The sequence below is a fragment of the Cataglyphis hispanica genome, chromosome 12, assembly GCF_021464435.1.
Source record: "Cataglyphis hispanica isolate Lineage 1 chromosome 12, ULB_Chis1_1.0, whole genome shotgun sequence".
Taxonomy (NCBI): domain Eukaryota; kingdom Metazoa; phylum Arthropoda; class Insecta; order Hymenoptera; family Formicidae; genus Cataglyphis; species Cataglyphis hispanica.
The window spans coordinates 7446310-7463954 of NC_065965.1; the positions used below are offsets into that span (position 1 = coordinate 7446310).

A 17645-nucleotide genomic window follows, 5' to 3' on the forward strand; every position below is an offset into this window, starting at 1 on the left:
TGATATATAGGTAATAGTACAATAGTAATATGTATATATATATAATAATAATTACGCACTCTGTGTGAATCGCGCTCGCTAAAGATCGAACATCGCGTTAATTCACATACGCACACCATTTGTGTGCGTGTGTGTCTTTCATTCTAATTTTACGATTTACGTTAATATCTAATAAAGAATTTTTTATGAAAAGCTGGATAAAAAAAAACTGACAATATTTATAAAAAAAATATGACAAGATTCTATGTGCAATTTTTTATGTAATTTGAGAATATTCGCGCGAGAATATCTTTTTTTAAATCAAAATATAATATCATCAATATGTACTTGTGAAACTCGCTGTGTATGTGTGTGTGTGTATCTTACAATATTATAGTGTATATTCAATTCTATAACATTACTTGCAGAGAAAGAAGAGCCAAAGTATGTTTATTGAATTAAATTGTTCGATGCGTGTCGATTCATGTATAATATAGACCAATATTTTGCGCCGATAACTCAGTCCACGTCATTCTAGACCCCTTAATAATGCGTAAGGAGATTTATATTAATCAGTATCTTTATGACCGTCAACCGTGGCGCAGTTATCATTTATCTCGTCGCCTAATCTCATTTTCTGTCGTAGTTCCAACATAGTTGTCGTTTCGAGAACGAAGTCTCGAGAAATATAAATTTAGCATGGCAGCATTGATCCCGGATGTTCATAGTGTCAAAGCGAAGGCGTTACAAATCTTCGCCGAGAAATTTAACGAACAAGCCGCCATCTGCGTGTACGCACCGGGTCGTGTTAATCTCATCGGCGAGCACACCGATTACAATGAGGGCTTTGTGTTGCCAATGGTAAATCCTTTGCCGAGCTTTTCTGTAATCTTTTATTTTCCTCTTTCTCTCTCATCCAAATTTATTATTCATTTCGTTTTAAGCGTACGTCAAACATACGTAAAACGCGAAACAAAATGAAACTTTATTTTGAATCACGTGTAACTTTTGTGATTTTTTTTATTCTTTTGTTTTTTTTTCTCTTTTCGAAATATTATATTCCAAAAATGTAGGAAATGGATTTGATGCGAATAAAGAAGATTTAAGATCGATCTCTTATGTGAATTATATTAATAAATTATAATATTGTAAGATATACATATGCCCGCGCGTGCGCATGTGAATTATTCAAAAATGCTTTCCGATATCTAATGTGCATATAATTACATCAATATTCAGATATCGTGTGATACGATCGTCTTGCACTTTTCTCGATGCGTTACTTATATAATCAAAATTACAAATGTCGTGTCGCTTACATAATCAAAAAAGATGCAAACGAAGTTCGTTTGATAAACGTTCGTTTAGCGCGGCACTTTGATGACGATTCAAACGTTTCCAATGGGACGCGAATCAATCCAACGTTATTACAAAATAACATTTATGTTTTATATCTTGGATTTTATCCATTTACATTTGTTATTATGAAAACTTTGTCTTTGCATTTTTGTTTATCAATTGAAAATAATTTTGAATTTACAATGCATTTTTATTCTATTGTTACATTAATTTAATGATAAAAAATATAATAACGCAATCTCTCTCTTAGAGTCACCTCTATTTACGTTTATACACACATTTTCTCTCTCTCTTTCTCTCTTTAGCATTAATATAAAATATTTTATTATTTTAATATTATATATAAATACTTTATTATTTAATTACTTTAATATTCTAATTTAATTATTAGGCGTTACCGATGATCACGGTGATAGCCGGGAAATCTCACGATGGCCAAAAAACCAAAATTATTTCTTTGAGCGACGTAGTCGACGCTACGAACGAGTTCGAATTTGAAGCAGGAAAGCGAGCTGATATAAAACCGGGGGAGCCAAAGTGGGCCAACTATATAAAAGGATGCATCGCCAATTTTATTTGTAAATCACTTTCACAGCTTTTACAACTCATTGCTTAATTAATTTCTACATGCTCATATAACGTTTTGCGATATTGATTAAATTCTTATGCAATTTTTACACAGTAAAAAACGTTAAATTTTACGACTAAATAAAATAGGTGTGTAAGAGAGATAGTTTTAGAATATTCTGTATATATAATGCAACTAATACACATTTTAGGCGAAGTTCCTGCGTTTAAAGCTGTGATTATATCGACTGTACCGGCGGGCGCTGGTCTTAGCAGTTCGGCGGCTCTAGAAGTAGCAACATATACTTTTTTAGAGACTTTGAGCGGGAAGAAACCGGAGAAACCAGAACAGAAGGTAATCACGTAAAGAAATTGTTTGGTTCTGACAACTTTTCGCAATATAAATATTCAATCGATAATAAACGGCTACGCAAAATATGTAGATAATTACAAATTAAGTTTGCAAAGCTGTTTTTCATTAATGTCATTAAAAAAAAAAGATAATTGATTAATTATTTAAACACTTTGTGGAAATGTTTTTATGGATATATATATATATATATATATATATATATATATATAGCCTGTATATATATATATATATATATATATATATATATATATATATATATATATTTATAGGCTTTGGCATGTCAAAAAGCGGAGCACGACTTTGCTGGAGTGCCTTGCGGTATAATGGACCAGTTCATCTCGGTAATGGGCAAGGAAGGCTGCGCTCTTCTACTTGACTGCCGAGATCTCACTATTAAGCAGATACCCATGGTACATATAGACGACTATATCTTTCTCATAACAAACTCGAACGCGCCGCACAAGTTGAGCTCGAGTGCTTACTGTGAGCGCCGAGATTGTTGTTATGAAGCTGCTAAAATGCTAGGCAAGAAGAGCTTGAGAGACGCGGATATGAAAGATATCTTAGGTAACGACATTATTTTCTTCAATTTTATTATTTCTCAATTGAGTCTTATTTTATTAAATATAGATAATTACAATCATTATAATACAATGGAAATAATAAATTAACATATATTCTGGTTTCTGATCATTTCTACATTATGTTATACAATGTATTTTTAGCGTTAATATCACGGAATATCGTGTCCGATTCTGTTGTGAAAAGAGCTCGTCACGTAGTCACGGAAATTCAACGTACCCAAGACGCTGCAATAGCGCTCGAAAAAGGCGACTTTCAGTTATTCGGCCAATTAATGAACGAGAGTCACGATTCATTGCGCGATGATTACGAAGTTTCGTCCAAGGAGCTTGATTCACTTGTTTCGGCGGCTAGAGAAGTGGATGGTGTGTTAGGAAGTCGTTTGACAGGCGCGGGTTTCGGTGGTTGCACTGTCACTTTGTTGAAAAAAGATGCGGTTAATAAGGCGATCCAACATATGAAAGCAAGGTATCTTTTTTATAATTTATATTAAGTTAGTCATTCTTTTTCTCTGTTTCTTGCATTATTTTACAAATATTAGTAAAATATTTTTGGTCATAGATATTCTGGTGTACCTGTATTCTACATAGCGACGCCGTCCGGAGGTGCACGAGAAGTCGACGTGAATTAATTGGTATGTTAATTTCTTAAATATATATATGTACATTTTTTACAATATCGTGTATATTAACAATTGTGAGATATTTTAAAATATATAATATCTTTCCAAAATACATGTGTATCGCTTACATGTATGGAACGAAATTTCAATATAGGATTTTTTTCATAATGAATGTAATATCATTATATAATTCACATATTTATCAAACATATGACAGAATGGTTCATACACACATTTGTAGAAACACTATTTCCGACATACAAAGAAGAGAGCAACTTTATCTATCTATTATTCTCTGATATAAAAAAAAAATATAATAAACAACGTTTATTTTATATATATGGTTTTTTCTTTCTGCGAAAACAAAAATCGGAAATTTATAGAATCTTTTGTCATTTTAAAATATAATTTATGTGGATATTATGTGGATATAATAATAATTTAAAAGTCATACGAATAAGATAGAGAAAAAAATATAATTTTTTAATTTTTTAATTTATCTTTTTTGAGAATAATGCACTATATAAAAATTTTATAAAAACAATTAAAAATTTTGTTTTACCTTTTTAATCTATTTTTTTTATTCATATAAAATTGTTATTTTCTCAATATCATCAATTGTGTGTATGTATATGTATATGTGTATATCAATTGTGTGCATTAATTAATAGATTCTTCACCATTATGTGTATATATCTTCCTATCTAATTTAATTTAATCTAAATTAACTTTGGGATATTTATAATTTAAACTCTCGCCTTTCGTACTAGTACAAAAATATTTCATTTGTCTACATTGCACAGATTTACAAATGACAAATTAATTTTATATTGACTCTCATAAATAATATATATACATATATATATACATATTATCTGTAACGCGTGAAGGCTACGATATTTTTATTATAATACTGACATTTATCAAGAAAGAAAAAATCGATCCAAATTATTTATATCTTTGTTTATATGTTTTTAATATCGATTGAGACTTTCCGTTGAAGTATTTGCATATTCTGCAATAAAATATGTATATGTAATATATATTTACAAAAATAAAACGTAAAAGAATCTCATTATAAAAATGGATGTACCTTTAAGGCAGTCGTTGAGTTCGAGTTCACTAGAACTGCACGTGAGCCCCGAAGGTTTTACACCTTTAAAGATCTCGATAACGCTCGGCTTTAAGTTATGAAAGATTAAGGGTTGACCCCGCTTAGCAAAATCCTCTATTAAAATTTTAATACCCTGTAAATAAAAAAGTTGATGATGGAGAGGCGAACATTTGATTAATGTAGCGTGTCAAAGTAAGAATAATTAAAATTGTTTTATTTATTCTTTCATGATCTTTGTTTGCACCTTTGCAGCGGTGAAATCGGCTGCTTGGATATGCGTGGAATCTATTACAACGGGCATAGCGGTTCCCTCTCGCAATCCTTGCTTACTAATGACGGCTCGTACGTATTCGACACTTGGAAATACCAGACTTCGATCCGGAGTTATTACAAGATATTCACAACCACTAATACTCTGTATAAAAAGAAAAGAGATAATGTATCAACAATTTGTTATAATTACGACTATGTCTCGAAGAGATATTTTCCTTAAATCTTTTCTTTTTTTAATTATTTTCTAATTAAAGATACACACAATATATATAATATAAAAAAAGTTCATATAAATATAACATATACATATGAAATATAATGAATATAAATTTAAAAATATGAAAAAGATAGTATGTATGTGATGTTAAATGTTTCGGCGATTTTATATCATATAATGTAAAATCGCCAGAGCTATATTATGTTTTTGAAATTGATATTTAATCAAGATAAAAAAATTTTTTAAAAGTTGATTTTTTATTTATAAAGTTTGTTATTATTTTTTGGCAATAAAAAAATATGTTTACATGCCATAACATTTACACGATGTTGTAAACTCACCGTAGCTTTATGAACCCGTAACGTCGGTCTAGCCGAAGCGTAAAGTAGGAACAGGAGATTTATACCGATGCCGATTACTATGCCCAATTCGAGTCGTATAAAAAGGCAACATAGGAACGTAGCCACGGCCGGTATGAGATCAATTTCTGAAAATAAATATAATTTTTAAATATATATATAATTTATATATATATATATATATATATATATATATAATTTTTATATATTTATTTATTTGCAACTGTTTAAGCTCTGTTCCGTCATTATTGTCGTGACTTTCGTTACGTTTGTATTAGTTTTGTAAAAAGAAGTGTACTTTTGCTTCGCCACATGGGCTTCACCACTTGAAACTCCATCATAAAGACGACCGCAGCGATAATGACACCTGCTAGGGCGGCTTTCGGGATATAATACAGATAAGGTGTGAGGAATTGCAATGATATAAGCACCAATAATCCGGTATAGACACCACCGAGTGTAGTCTTTACTCCGGATGAGTGATTGACCGCGCCTCGGCTAAGGCCGCCACTTACGGGCATCGATGATACAAACGACGATATCACGTTGCACGCACCCAATGCCAGCATCTCTTGAGTCGCGTCTATCGACTTGCCCTCCGCTGTAACACCATTTAATTACATTTGAAACGCATTGAAATATGCATTTATTTAAAATATAAATTTTTTGTTTCAAGCCCAAAGTTTATTCGGAACAAAATGTATATTTTATTATATTTCTCACATTTTGTTTTTATATCACAGTTATTTTATTCCTATTACGTAAACTTTATTTATTAATTATTGTTTAACAAAAGAAGTTTAATTTTTTAACACTTTCTTACAGAATACTTTGGCAATGGAGATGGTTTCCAGCAAACTCAACATGGGGACGACCAGACAACCAGTGCCTAGAGAGGAAACCATGTCGATGAAGGTATATGTTTCGTTCCCGATCTGAGCTTCGAAGGGCGGTAAATGGAATTCCGGCAGTCCTTGTTTCACATGACCCGTCAAAATGACGGGTGATTCTCCGAGATGTTTTTCAAGGAGCCAGCATATTACTGCGCAGACGATCACTACGATGATGTTTCTGGCTGTAGAAATCAGCCAGAGCAACTTTGTAATGATTTGTTGAAGCTGCGACGGTACTTTAGTATTTTTTGATATTAACGGCCAATCCTTCACCTTCTGTCAATGGAAAGTAGTATCGCCTTTGAATTTCCTTTGCTATTAAAATATAAAAAGCAAAAATATTCCAAAGCAACATTTCCATCACCAAAATACTTCATACTTTTGACAAATAATTTATGTTGTCTCTTCACATAGTATAGCAGAACGATTAAATAAATTAAAATTATAATGAAAACATCAATCGTATAAGCTGTAATAAATATGTGTATGTAATCGAAAGAGAATTACTCGATTACATCGTATCTTCGAATTTGAACTATTTGAATATTATTACAATAAGTTAAAATTTAAATAGTGTCGCGCTTACTCGGAGAAACAGAAGAATGATTATGCAAACAATTCCGAGAGCGGTATCCCAACGTCTCGTCTCGCCGATATGCTCGAAGATACTTTGCCAGACTTGCACGAATTTAGTACCGGTAACTTTGAGGCCGAGAATATCTTTCACCTGGCTGGTAGCGATGATAATCGATGCCGCCGATGTGAAACCCACGGATACCGGCCCCGATATAAAATCCAGTAGAAATCCTAATCCACACATTGAATAATAAAAAATAATATTCAAGACACAAGAGAGATTTATATATTAAAAATATACTAAATATAAAAATATATAAAAGAAAAAATAAGAGTGTACATTTAAAATATAAAATATAGAATGTAAAGTCATTAAGAAAATTATTTCTTTTTATTAGAAAATTTTTTCTCCATCTTTATTTTAATGGCAAAATGAATATGTTTGCATTGTTTTTCTCATTTCGGTGTGGTACGTGATTATTACAAATGTGAATATAGTATAGGAGGATATCATAAAAAGAGAACATTGCTCAATGAGCGGTCAGCTGATTCAAAATATATAAATAGACTCCACTATATGGATATTTGACTATGTATATTTTGAATTAAAATCTATTATTTAAAAATTAGATAAAAATATTATTTATGAATAACGTTAAAATTATGTTGATTGGTATACAATCGCGAATGCGATGATTTGCAAACTGCGTGAGTTGTGTGTTTTTTTAGTTATGTGTTGTTACCTAAATGTAAAATGCCCATCAGTAGGGAAACACAGCCCGAGACGAAACACAATAATACGGCGAAGTCGGGTCCCAGATGGGCCTTTTGTAACGTTTCCCTCGTCAGAATTGCGGCAATCGCGGTTGGTCCTACAGGTACATCCTTCCAAGAGCCAAAAATTGTATACACGAAACAGGCCATAAAGGACGAGTAGAGCCCATACTATAATTTAGAACAACATTATATGTTTTCTCTTAAATCGTCATCAATTTTCTTGACTTGATTCATTGCGATAATATTTGTCATTAATCTGTAAGAATTAAATTCTTGAAATTTTTGTAAATAGAATCTTAATAACATTATGATTTATTTTTTTTTAATCTATATCAATGTACGACTGCGTTAACTTTTTCAAATATCGGATTTAGAATATCGCGTGTTTGAAGTACATAATTTTTTTTTAAATTGAAAAACAGATTGATTATACTGATAAATGTTTTGATGAGTGTACCTGTAATGGGAGTCCGGCAACGTTAGCGTACGCTATAGCTTGCGGTATGACGGTGAGGCCTACGGTAATACCAGCCACTAGATCACTCACTATGTATTCTCTTCGATAATTTGGTAACCACGCTAAGATTGGAATCCTTTTGAACAACAATTTTTTTCTACAAGATCTTTTCACTTGTCGAGAAAGCCATCTTCTTCCAGAAGTACATAAAGCATTCTTATCGGAATTTTGTGGTACTGAAAAATATAAGAAAAATACATATATACGAGATGCTCTAAATAACACTACAATAGCAAAAATATGTTTATAAAGAAATCTCAAGAGACCAAATTTTTTTAGCGATTAAAAAATTTAGATTTAGATTTTAATTTCTCGTATGCACATTTGTTTCGCGAGTTTGTCAAAGTTATAGAATTCAATAATTATATCTCAGCTTAATCGTTTTCCATCAATATAAAATTTGTTGGAATAGATGACATTTGAAAAACGCGATATAAATGAGATATTTTTGCGCAGAAAAACTCGACATTTGTCAAAAAGATCAAAGTTTAGATACGAGCAGATATAAAATTTAAAAAATATGATAAGCCAGAAAAAACTTTATTACAAAATGTAATAGCGTTTTTATTTCATGGCACGTTCTATGTGCCACTGTTACGTTAATCATGTTATTATGATATCAACAGCGATTGATAATGATATTTATTTTTTTGCATTTATCAGCAGCGCTTCGTGAAATTATTCATATTCTCAGTTTTTTAATAAAAGAATCGGAAACACCTGAGCCGAATAAAAATGTCAAGACAAATTATTATTCGATATATTTTGAAATTATTATTTATCATTTTGCAATATACCGGATACCTTTGATTAATTGATCGTTGACATTGATCTTGACAAATGTGTCGAGTTTGTTTGGTAAGCGACGAATGTGTTGACTTTTTCAAATATCGGCTTTAGAAAGCATTGCGCATCTGAGATAAATAAAAATTTTTTTTTATTAAAAAATTAATATTATAATGAGCAATTCGTAATACACAAATCACTTTTATTTCCAATTCTTAAAAAAATATATTTTATAAGATTCAGATTTTTAATAATTATTTAAAAAAATTATATTATAAGATTTTATAAAATTAATATTTAATATGGGGAGTAGGGGATCAAATGCTTTCTCATATAAAGATGTTTTTCAAATCTAAAATATATAACATAAAAAAAGAGAATAAAGTTTAAAATTTCAAACATATTCAAAAAAATAACTTTCTTGTAAAATTTTTGTATTTTATAAAATCATGTAATCAATTATAACAAAATTACAATATTTTATGTATAAGCAATATTAACATTTTGCAAATACTATTAAAAATTATTAAAAATATAGCTGAAAGCAAAAAAATTAGCAAAAAAGTTTTATCTCGTATTTAAAATATTTATTCTCAACACAGCTATGTTATAATAACGCTGAAACAAAAGTTAGAACGATAAATATAATTAACGTGATTTTAATCAGGATACGTGAGAAGTCGCGCTTAATTCGCATCGCATCTTTAAAAACATCACGTGCAAAGTTTAAGGATATATCTACTTCTATGTTATCATCAGACATACCTGAGTGAGGTGCCAATTTCCGTAAATTCAGATTTCCGACGAGAAAAAGAGTTACATCTGTCTATTCGTTATGCGATTTTATCGCAGTTTACGTACAATTACGTGCAACACGATATTTTATTCAACATTTTTTTCATTATCATAAAGTATCATGCAGAATATAAGTATTATTTCACTCATTATCAATGTATAATGAAGTTAATTAACCGCGAATGATACGACGCGAGTCTACAAACTTAACAGCATTATTGTTACGTTAATTAATCAATGATTAAATTGCAATAATCGTGCAACATGCATGTTGATGCATTTGTTAAGATTGTGTTTCATTATTTTTATCTTGAATTTTATCGTCTGCTGTTAAACATATTATATTTAAATTAAATTAAAATCTTTCATGAATATAATAAGAGAGCGTAAAAAAAGAATAAACGTGTCATCTTGCATTTCGCAGCTTCGATTATTTATATAAATATGTCAATATTGATTCTTTTACGATGTGTGCGATTATTATTCGAACGATCATACAAATGTATTGTAATGACGTCTTTAGAAAATATAAGTATCGATATAAATCGATGATTTATACGAAACAACATATGTAGAGGATGTAGAAGATAATTTAGATTCATGTACATACATCGCTGCTGACAATAAGATATAGGAAAACGCGTTTCTATGTCGATCAAAATATATTTTGAAACAAGATGTATGTGTATTAACGACGCCATATATTGCGCTTGTAAAATTTTCTATATTCTATAATAGGAATATATTACTTTTTGCAAATTGATTATTGTGCGCTCGAAAATATATTCGTTTTTTGCATGATAAAATTAACGTACTGACAGCAAAAATATAAAAACGTCAATGCGCAAATGACAAATTCGTATGTATAAACTTGCAGAGATTCTTATATAAACACAATGCAATATTTTTTTACTGCATCTTTTGTATGTTTAGCGATCTTACTGTTGTAAATAAATTTGCTTTGATTATTTCAACTATAAATACGATTTTATAGATTTTGATGCACAGTTATCGCGGCTGTATATTCGATTATAATATTGTATTCTTTGTCGTGCGGAAAAAATTGTACGTATATATTATTTGTAAACAAAAGTATTTCGCCAAGTATCACATCTACATCTTATGAAAATTATTAAGAAAAAAATCGCAGCGTAATGTGTCACTTACATTATGCGTGCATAAACGTATATGCGCAAGATGGATAAGCTGATCGTGATAAAGATAATGTGCCTTGAAACAATTTTTCCAGTTATAAATATCATAAAGCGTTAAAAACGACCGTTTAACCGTGAAAATGAAGGTCGGCATACGGTGCACGGTTATTTTTGCAAATTTTTGCCGTTGTTTCCGCCGTCGCTCACCGCATGACGTGATGTTGAATCGCGCGTTGAATCACACACGTCGATTATTTTCTCGTTTTCTACTCTCACGTTCATTGAACGCCGACGAAATTTTCACACGAGTTGTCTCATGGGCTCAAAGTTACACGCACTTTATATGAAAAATTAGTTTTATGTAATGAATTTAAAAAAAAAAAAATAATAGCAAGTCTCTAATCGGAACATTATATAAAATATCCCTTACTGTCTTTCAAATGTCATATTTTTTGATAAATTTTGAATCAATCTTTCTTAAACGCGAAAAATATCGAGAAATATATTTTTTTCTTAAGTCCAGCATTTTGCATTCTTTATGAAATTTCTCTTTTTGATATTCTAACAAAATGATTGTATGGGAAAACTATAATTCAGAGTTGGTTTCTTTCTATGCGCGTAAAGAATTAAAATATAATAATAGAAATAATGATAACTCTCTCACCTTCGAGATTAACAATTTTCGCATCTTTAGTGATGGCATGAGCACCGCCGGGATTACCGTTTAGGGTATTCGATTCATTATTGTTGCTGCGAAGAACATCGTCAAGCGCGTTACTGCTGAAGCCAGTCAATGTTACCTCCCTACGGTTCTCCATATCGTACTCCTCTTTGACATTGTATTTAGACATGACGTGGTTGCCTGAGATCGATCAAGCGTGGAATTAGGAAGAGACGCATAAACCGACGTAATCCGATATAAGGCTGGTGTGTCTGCTTTTCAGGTAGATTCCATTCTGTTGCGAGCTCTCTCGTTCACACGGTGACTGAAACGGATAAATGAGCGTATTAATTTATATTGTTGCTATTGCATATGGATGTACTATAGTTTCTTTTTGTACTTTTACATTTCTCACGCTCGCTGAGATAATTCCTGCGATTCTTTTGATCTAATAATAATACACCAAGTATTTTTTCTTTTAGGGATTATTTGATCGGGCAATTATTCATTAATTTTCCAGGAATCGATAATTTCATCAGCAATTATATGAATTATATAATTTTTTTCTATATTTATAATATATATTTACATACATAATTGAATATTATTTTTTTTTACATTTATTGTGTTTCGATACGTATAATGATTGTGACAACAAATAGACTTATAAATATATAGCTAACCGTTTCTTTTAATGTAATCAAATAAAAGAATATACGATAAATTATTTTTTGTTGAAAATCTTTCTCTCTTGCGCAAAAAAAAAAAATAATAGCAATCCAAAAATTCACACGTCGTCGTATTTTCTTTTCAATAAGGTGAATGTGCATTAGTATACATATTGCGCTTTGACAATTGAACGTGTGAACATAGATTTCTCAGATGGATGGCAAAAACATGGCGTTGGCAAACGAGGGCGGTATAATTGACGGAATTTTGCAATCAGCTTTGTGAAAACACTGGTAAAAGAGTGGATATTGTCCTAATGGCGAATACGTGCGATATAAATTAAGAAATAATTCACTAAAGAGAAGACGTAGAATAATATCATCATATATTTAAAGTCCTTTAAATAATTATGTATATAAATAATTATAAATCTAATTAGTACATTGAAAGATAAATATAACAATCATTAACTAACATAGGTAGATGTACCTATTTGATTCCAAATCCAAAATAAAATTATGTTCAAAAAAAGATTGCATCTTACCAGATACACAATTATTAAAATAATATTCTAAGATAATTTTTAATCTATATATGTATATACACAATATAAAAATAATGACAAGTAAAATAAGTTGTCACGTCAAATCAAAGCTATTTCGTGACTCGCCGCTTATTCAAGCATCGAGCTCTTTACAAGGCGGAAGCGTGACGATACCGGAAACCGCTGTTTGATGGTGATACGATGAATAACAAGTCAATGTGAAAAGACGAGCGTATAGGGAAATTATTCGAATCACGATAATATAATCTAATATCACGATAGTATAATCTAATATCATTCCATCAAGTTTTGCATACGGAAAAAGCACGGATAATATTTTTCGAAATTTTAAATACGATAATGGGCAAACCATCGCGTTCATCGCGGAAATTTGCATACGGACTGAAATTGGTCTCGGCAAAATGTTTACGTAATTAATTTCGTATTGAAAAATACTCTGATTAGCCATGCTTTGCTCGTATCGAATAAATGTCGTTCTTATTACTGTCTATCTACCGCATCGGATAATGCGATATTATGTAAGTCGATATCGAGCACATTGCGATTGTCGTTATCGTTTGAGAAAAATTAGTTTAACAATTTTTTGTTCATTTTCTAGCAATTTTAACATTTACATAGTACAATAAAATGATTCGAGAATTCTGCAACTAAGTTAACTTATTAAAATAAGAGAAATAAGAGAGAGCTAAGAGATTTTTTTACACATATGTTTTATAGCTGTCACTAAAATCCGGTTTTTATTTAAGTTTACATCTTCAGGATATGTGTTAAGATACCTTTATTTTATAATAATGGAAATATCGTAAATATATACATCATACATTCTTTTTGAAATATTTCTCGAATTAATAAAAAACGTCTACTTGTAGTAAAAATACATGTTTTATTTACGTACTTCTATGAAATTATTACAAAGAGATATAACATTTGTTATTAAATTTAAATTCAACAAATTTGCATCAAATTACGTATGATGTTTTGATTTCAGATCATTACAACACTATTTACAAGTTTTTCCTTGTATCAATTATTTTTATGCTTTTGCTTATTTCTTTTTTTTACGTAATAATAGTATTTGACAAACATTGTTGCATTTTCTTAAATGGCAGTATTCAAAGCATTTTTGGGGGGATTATAAAACACATTTAAATGCCATTTTCATAATGTTTTGCTGTTGACTTTGTCATTTTAAGAGATTTCATCACAATTATCAAATTTCTTGATTTTGCGAAACTTTGTGTCATCGGCGATTTAAAATTATATAAAAAAAAAACAAACATTTGAATATTACCATCTAAAAAAGTGTATACATCAAATATACGAATAAGCGAGATTTCGGATATTTTATGGATTCTTTCACAATGAATTAAAATATTATTGTACTAATTGTTTGTTTGATCGTAACATTTAAATCATTATTAATTCAAATATCTTAAACCAATGATCTACCTGATTAATTTAATTATCTTATTTTAATTTAATTGTTTTAATACCAAATATACAAATTTGTTGTGGTAAATTTTTTTTATATTTTCTTTTATTTTTTCCTGTGTAACTTGTCAAAATTTTAAATGTATACATTTATACAATCATAGAATATGATTATCAGTAATGAGAAATTGCCAAACGTTTTGCCATTTCAAATGAACGGTTCTTGAAGCTTAAATATATTTAGAGACTAAATTATATGTTGTAGAAATTCGTTTAAAATTATTTTTCTAATTTTTTTAACCTACCATGCGTACATTTTTTAATTTTTTTTTACTACTTTAAAATGTTCATCTGAGGATGATGAAGTACCATATTTTCCCAATTTTTCAATGCGAAAAATGCGTCATGTATGGAGAGGGAAAACGGAAGTTTTTGCCATTAGGCTGCTCTTATCGCGCGAATTAATTGCGATTCATCGCTCAAGCATTTTGCACGCGATGAAAGAATGTTGCGGCGAATACCTGTCCACGTTTTTAAATGGATCGTCAATGAATCATACCGCTTCGCGTTAACCGAGGAAATGAACAGTTCACCTGGAAATCCTTGAATGCTTTGTGGTAAGCAGACGATTGTAATTTCGAGCTTCAGCGCGGAATGCCATTTGCCGACGATAAAGCATTACTATACATAACGTTAAAACATCACTAACGTCTATCATTTGCAAAGTAAGCAATTCTTTTGAAACATTCGAGCTAATACGATTAAACAATTCTCACTAAACAATTTGTGATATTATCTTTTAAGTGAGACTTCATAAGAAGTGTCAATTTATAATCACGTTATAACATTGTCGATTTCTAGAAACGAAAGCCTCAAATCGCGATAATTAACTATTTCACACGATTAAAACAATCTTCATATGTCACCATACATATATATATATCTCGTTATCATATAGATATAATTTAAAAAACACAAAGCTATAAAGTATCGTAAATACTTTTAAAAATAACTGAGAATTCTCGAAAAAATTTAAACAAATTTTTTTAGAGTTTTCTTTTAATGTTCTAGATCAAGATTCAAAAATCTAAGGCTCTGTTTTTCAAATTAAGGCTCTGTATCTTCTTGATATTTCATATTTTTTCTTCATTCTCATTTATTAAATTTTTGTGTTGTATTTAGGATATTTTCGAAAAGGATAAATTAAAGAACTATAGCTAGGATAGAAATTAATAAAACATGTAAATATCATAAACGCGATTGCAACACGAGGAAGTGTATCGGAGGTCTATCATAGCGGTTTTTACCTCCAATATCGTCAGACACCGTAACTGAAAAAATATCACACTTTGGTCAAGGTTTTCTTTTATAAACGAAGTTGAAATCGACTGGTATGAGTAACATACGACGTTAACAAAACTTATAAAGAGGAACTATACAATTTTAATTTTATGCTCTTTGAAGAAAATGTGTGTAATGCGTGAAGAATTAAATAGTGATTAGACAAGATTTTAGACTTTATTTCCGCATATTTCAAGTAATTGTTTTAGAAATATCTTCAATAACAAAGAAATTTGAAATTTAAGAATATAAAAATTTGTACAAACAAATTAATAAAAATAAAAAACCCATAAAATTTATTTCATACATAATTTTTTATTTGCAAATCTTTTTTAGTTTAAAAACTTATATTCGCTTGTTACAAAAAGTGAACAAAAAAAAAAAAAGAAAAAAAAAGTACACATACCTCGGTCTTTCTTTAAAAAAAATATCTGTTATTTTAAAAGAAATATTGTTTGATACATGTTTCTTGTGTGTATTCTTGTGTATTTAATTTGAGAATGTGCCTTCTCGCTCTTTTGCAAAATGTCACGATGATGAATTCGCGCAATTTGTCTGTTTCACTCCACAATCGCCACGCAGCTATAAGCCTGTAAAGTAAGCCTATGCGAAAGTTTATTAGAAGGCCTATAATCCTACATAAAAGCGGACGATGCTTTCTCTGCCGCGATTTCAACGTTTAACATGGCTGATCGGTATTTTTTTATATATGCAAATGTGCATAATGACGCGCAAACGATTTCTGTCGCTCTTTTCGCAAACGAACGCAAAAGCAAGACGTGCCATCCAAATTCGTAATGACACTTGAGCATTTTCTTTATAATATCGATTTTATTCGTGAGAGTCTGCAATAGTCAATGAATCGCGCGCAACATTCTTAAATATATGTACAAAAAAGCTGTCAAACAAATCATTTAAATATCCTCGACCGCGTTTGTTTTTTCATTGTGTCTCGCGTGCATTAAATCAAACATTCTTTATTCTTTTTATTTAATTCTTTCTTTATTTTATTATATTTTTCTTAGATTAAATTTGTCATAATAAGAAACTATTTTTTTTTTAATTTAAAATTTATATAAACATATTTGCTCTATTATATATAAAATATATAATCCCAGAACACATATCGGTTTTCTTTTTGAAATATATTTACAAGAGTTTAAATTTATTATACTACGTTTCTCTTATTTTCCCGCGTATTAATAATATATCAAAACTCACCTTTAATTGTCTCCGTATAATATTACACGTGACAAGATTGAATTCTATGTTTGGCATTCATCGTTTCGTCATTTCGGGGTGCACGCCAAATCCTCGGTGGGAAAGCGCGGAATGCGATGACGCGCGTCTTTTACCGTTTTTCACGAACCGCGTTCTCTTCTTCTCGGTAAGCGATCAGCTGCTTGCTACCGAGACGCTTTCTCGCGCGCGACTGTCGCGCGAATGTGCCGAAAAAGCGGAGGAAACGTGGGTGACGCGGCGTGGAAGTGGTGCGTTTGTTCACTCACCTGCGTGGAAGTGGTGCGATCTGACAGTCGCGAATTTACTTTTGCGATCGGTAGTCTCGAGCGCATGTCGTGCGATTAACGCCGATACCCCGCCATGGCTACGGACCACGTTTCCATACCACATGACACCGAGGACGAGGACTGGGAGGAGGCAATCCTCCCGCTGATCTCTAAATCTTCCTTCTCCACTTTGATCTGATTTTTCCCCAGTTCGGACTCGAGCGTCTTAATAACGAGCGATATTGATAAAAAACGGTTAGTAAACCCTTTGTAAGACTAAAGTTAATAGTTTGATTGTATATATATATATATATATATATATATATATATATATATATATGTATATACATTTTAGGCGGATTTTATATAAATACATTATATTGTTATTAGTAAGATTTCTCTTATTAAAATCTAAAGTAAACATCGCTTTACACAGAATAATTGTTCCCGTAATTTATTGCAACTTTTTCACTTTCATTATTTTTTCAAATTTATAGGCATATATTTTTCTACTCGATTATATATCT

At 30.6% G+C, this 17645-nt stretch overlaps 2 protein-coding genes across 4 annotated transcripts; one reads left to right on the forward strand and one right to left on the reverse strand.

Moving 5' to 3' along the window:
- The first annotated feature begins 411 nt into the window (after window positions 1-411).
- Window positions 412-6413, forward strand: LOC126853613 (galactokinase-like). 2 transcript variants are annotated; one of them, XM_050599461.1, is made up of 8 exons: window positions 412-532; window positions 626-840; window positions 1730-1916; window positions 2118-2260; window positions 2548-2845; window positions 3004-3328; window positions 3422-3494; window positions 4849-4997. In XM_050599461.1, the coding sequence occupies exons 2-7, from the start codon at window positions 679-681 to the stop codon at window positions 3489-3491; spliced, it is 1185 nt and encodes a 394-aa protein (XP_050455418.1). In that variant the 5' UTR covers window positions 412-532; window positions 626-678; the 3' UTR covers window positions 3492-3494; window positions 4849-4997. The 2 variants fall into 2 exon arrangements, with proteins under 2 accessions (XP_050455418.1, XP_050455419.1); XM_050599462.1 differs by lacking the exons at window positions 412-532; window positions 4849-4997 and adding an exon at window positions 6271-6413 and having other exon boundaries at window positions 565-840.
- On the reverse strand, window positions 3501-17267 carry LOC126853611 (sodium-independent sulfate anion transporter-like). Of its 2 annotated transcripts, none has more exons than XM_050599459.1 (11): window positions 17119-17267; window positions 11608-11929; window positions 8149-8384; window positions 7658-7859; window positions 6925-7145; window positions 6269-6614; window positions 5744-6046; window positions 5428-5573; window positions 4841-5011; window positions 4576-4729; window positions 3501-4497 (listed from the first exon to the last, which is right to left on the reverse strand). In XM_050599459.1, the coding sequence occupies exons 2-11, from the start codon at window positions 11792-11794 to the stop codon at window positions 4457-4459; spliced, it is 2007 nt and encodes a 668-aa protein (XP_050455416.1). In that variant the 5' UTR covers window positions 11795-11929; window positions 17119-17267; the 3' UTR covers window positions 3501-4456. The 2 variants fall into 2 exon arrangements, with proteins under 2 accessions (XP_050455416.1, XP_050455415.1); XM_050599458.1 differs by lacking the exon at window positions 17119-17267 and adding an exon at window positions 16832-17110.
- Window positions 17268-17645: the final 378 nt, after the last annotated feature.

Excerpts from the sequence above, each read along its gene's own strand:
- LOC126853611 (XM_050599459.1), bottom strand. The coding sequence starts at position 11,794 with ATGTCTAAATACAATGTCAAAGAGGAGTACGATATGGAGAACCGTAGG. Across the intron at positions 8,385-11,607 it reads GAAAATTGTTAATCTCGAAG|TACCACAAAATTCCGATAAG; the intron begins GTGAGAGAGTTA and ends TATATTTTTCAG. Across the intron at positions 4,730-4,840 it reads CCGATTTCACCGCTGCAAAG|GGTATTAAAATTTTAATAGA; the intron begins GTGCAAACAAAG and ends TTTTATTTACAG.
- LOC126853613 (XM_050599461.1), top strand. The coding sequence starts at position 679 with ATGGCAGCATTGATCCCGGATGTTCATAGTGTCAAAGCGAAGGCGTTA. Across the intron at positions 2,846-3,003 it reads GGATATGAAAGATATCTTAG|CGTTAATATCACGGAATATC; the intron begins GTAACGACATTA and ends ATGTATTTTTAG. Across the intron at positions 3,329-3,421 it reads ATCCAACATATGAAAGCAAG|ATATTCTGGTGTACCTGTAT; the intron begins GTATCTTTTTTA and ends TTTTGGTCATAG.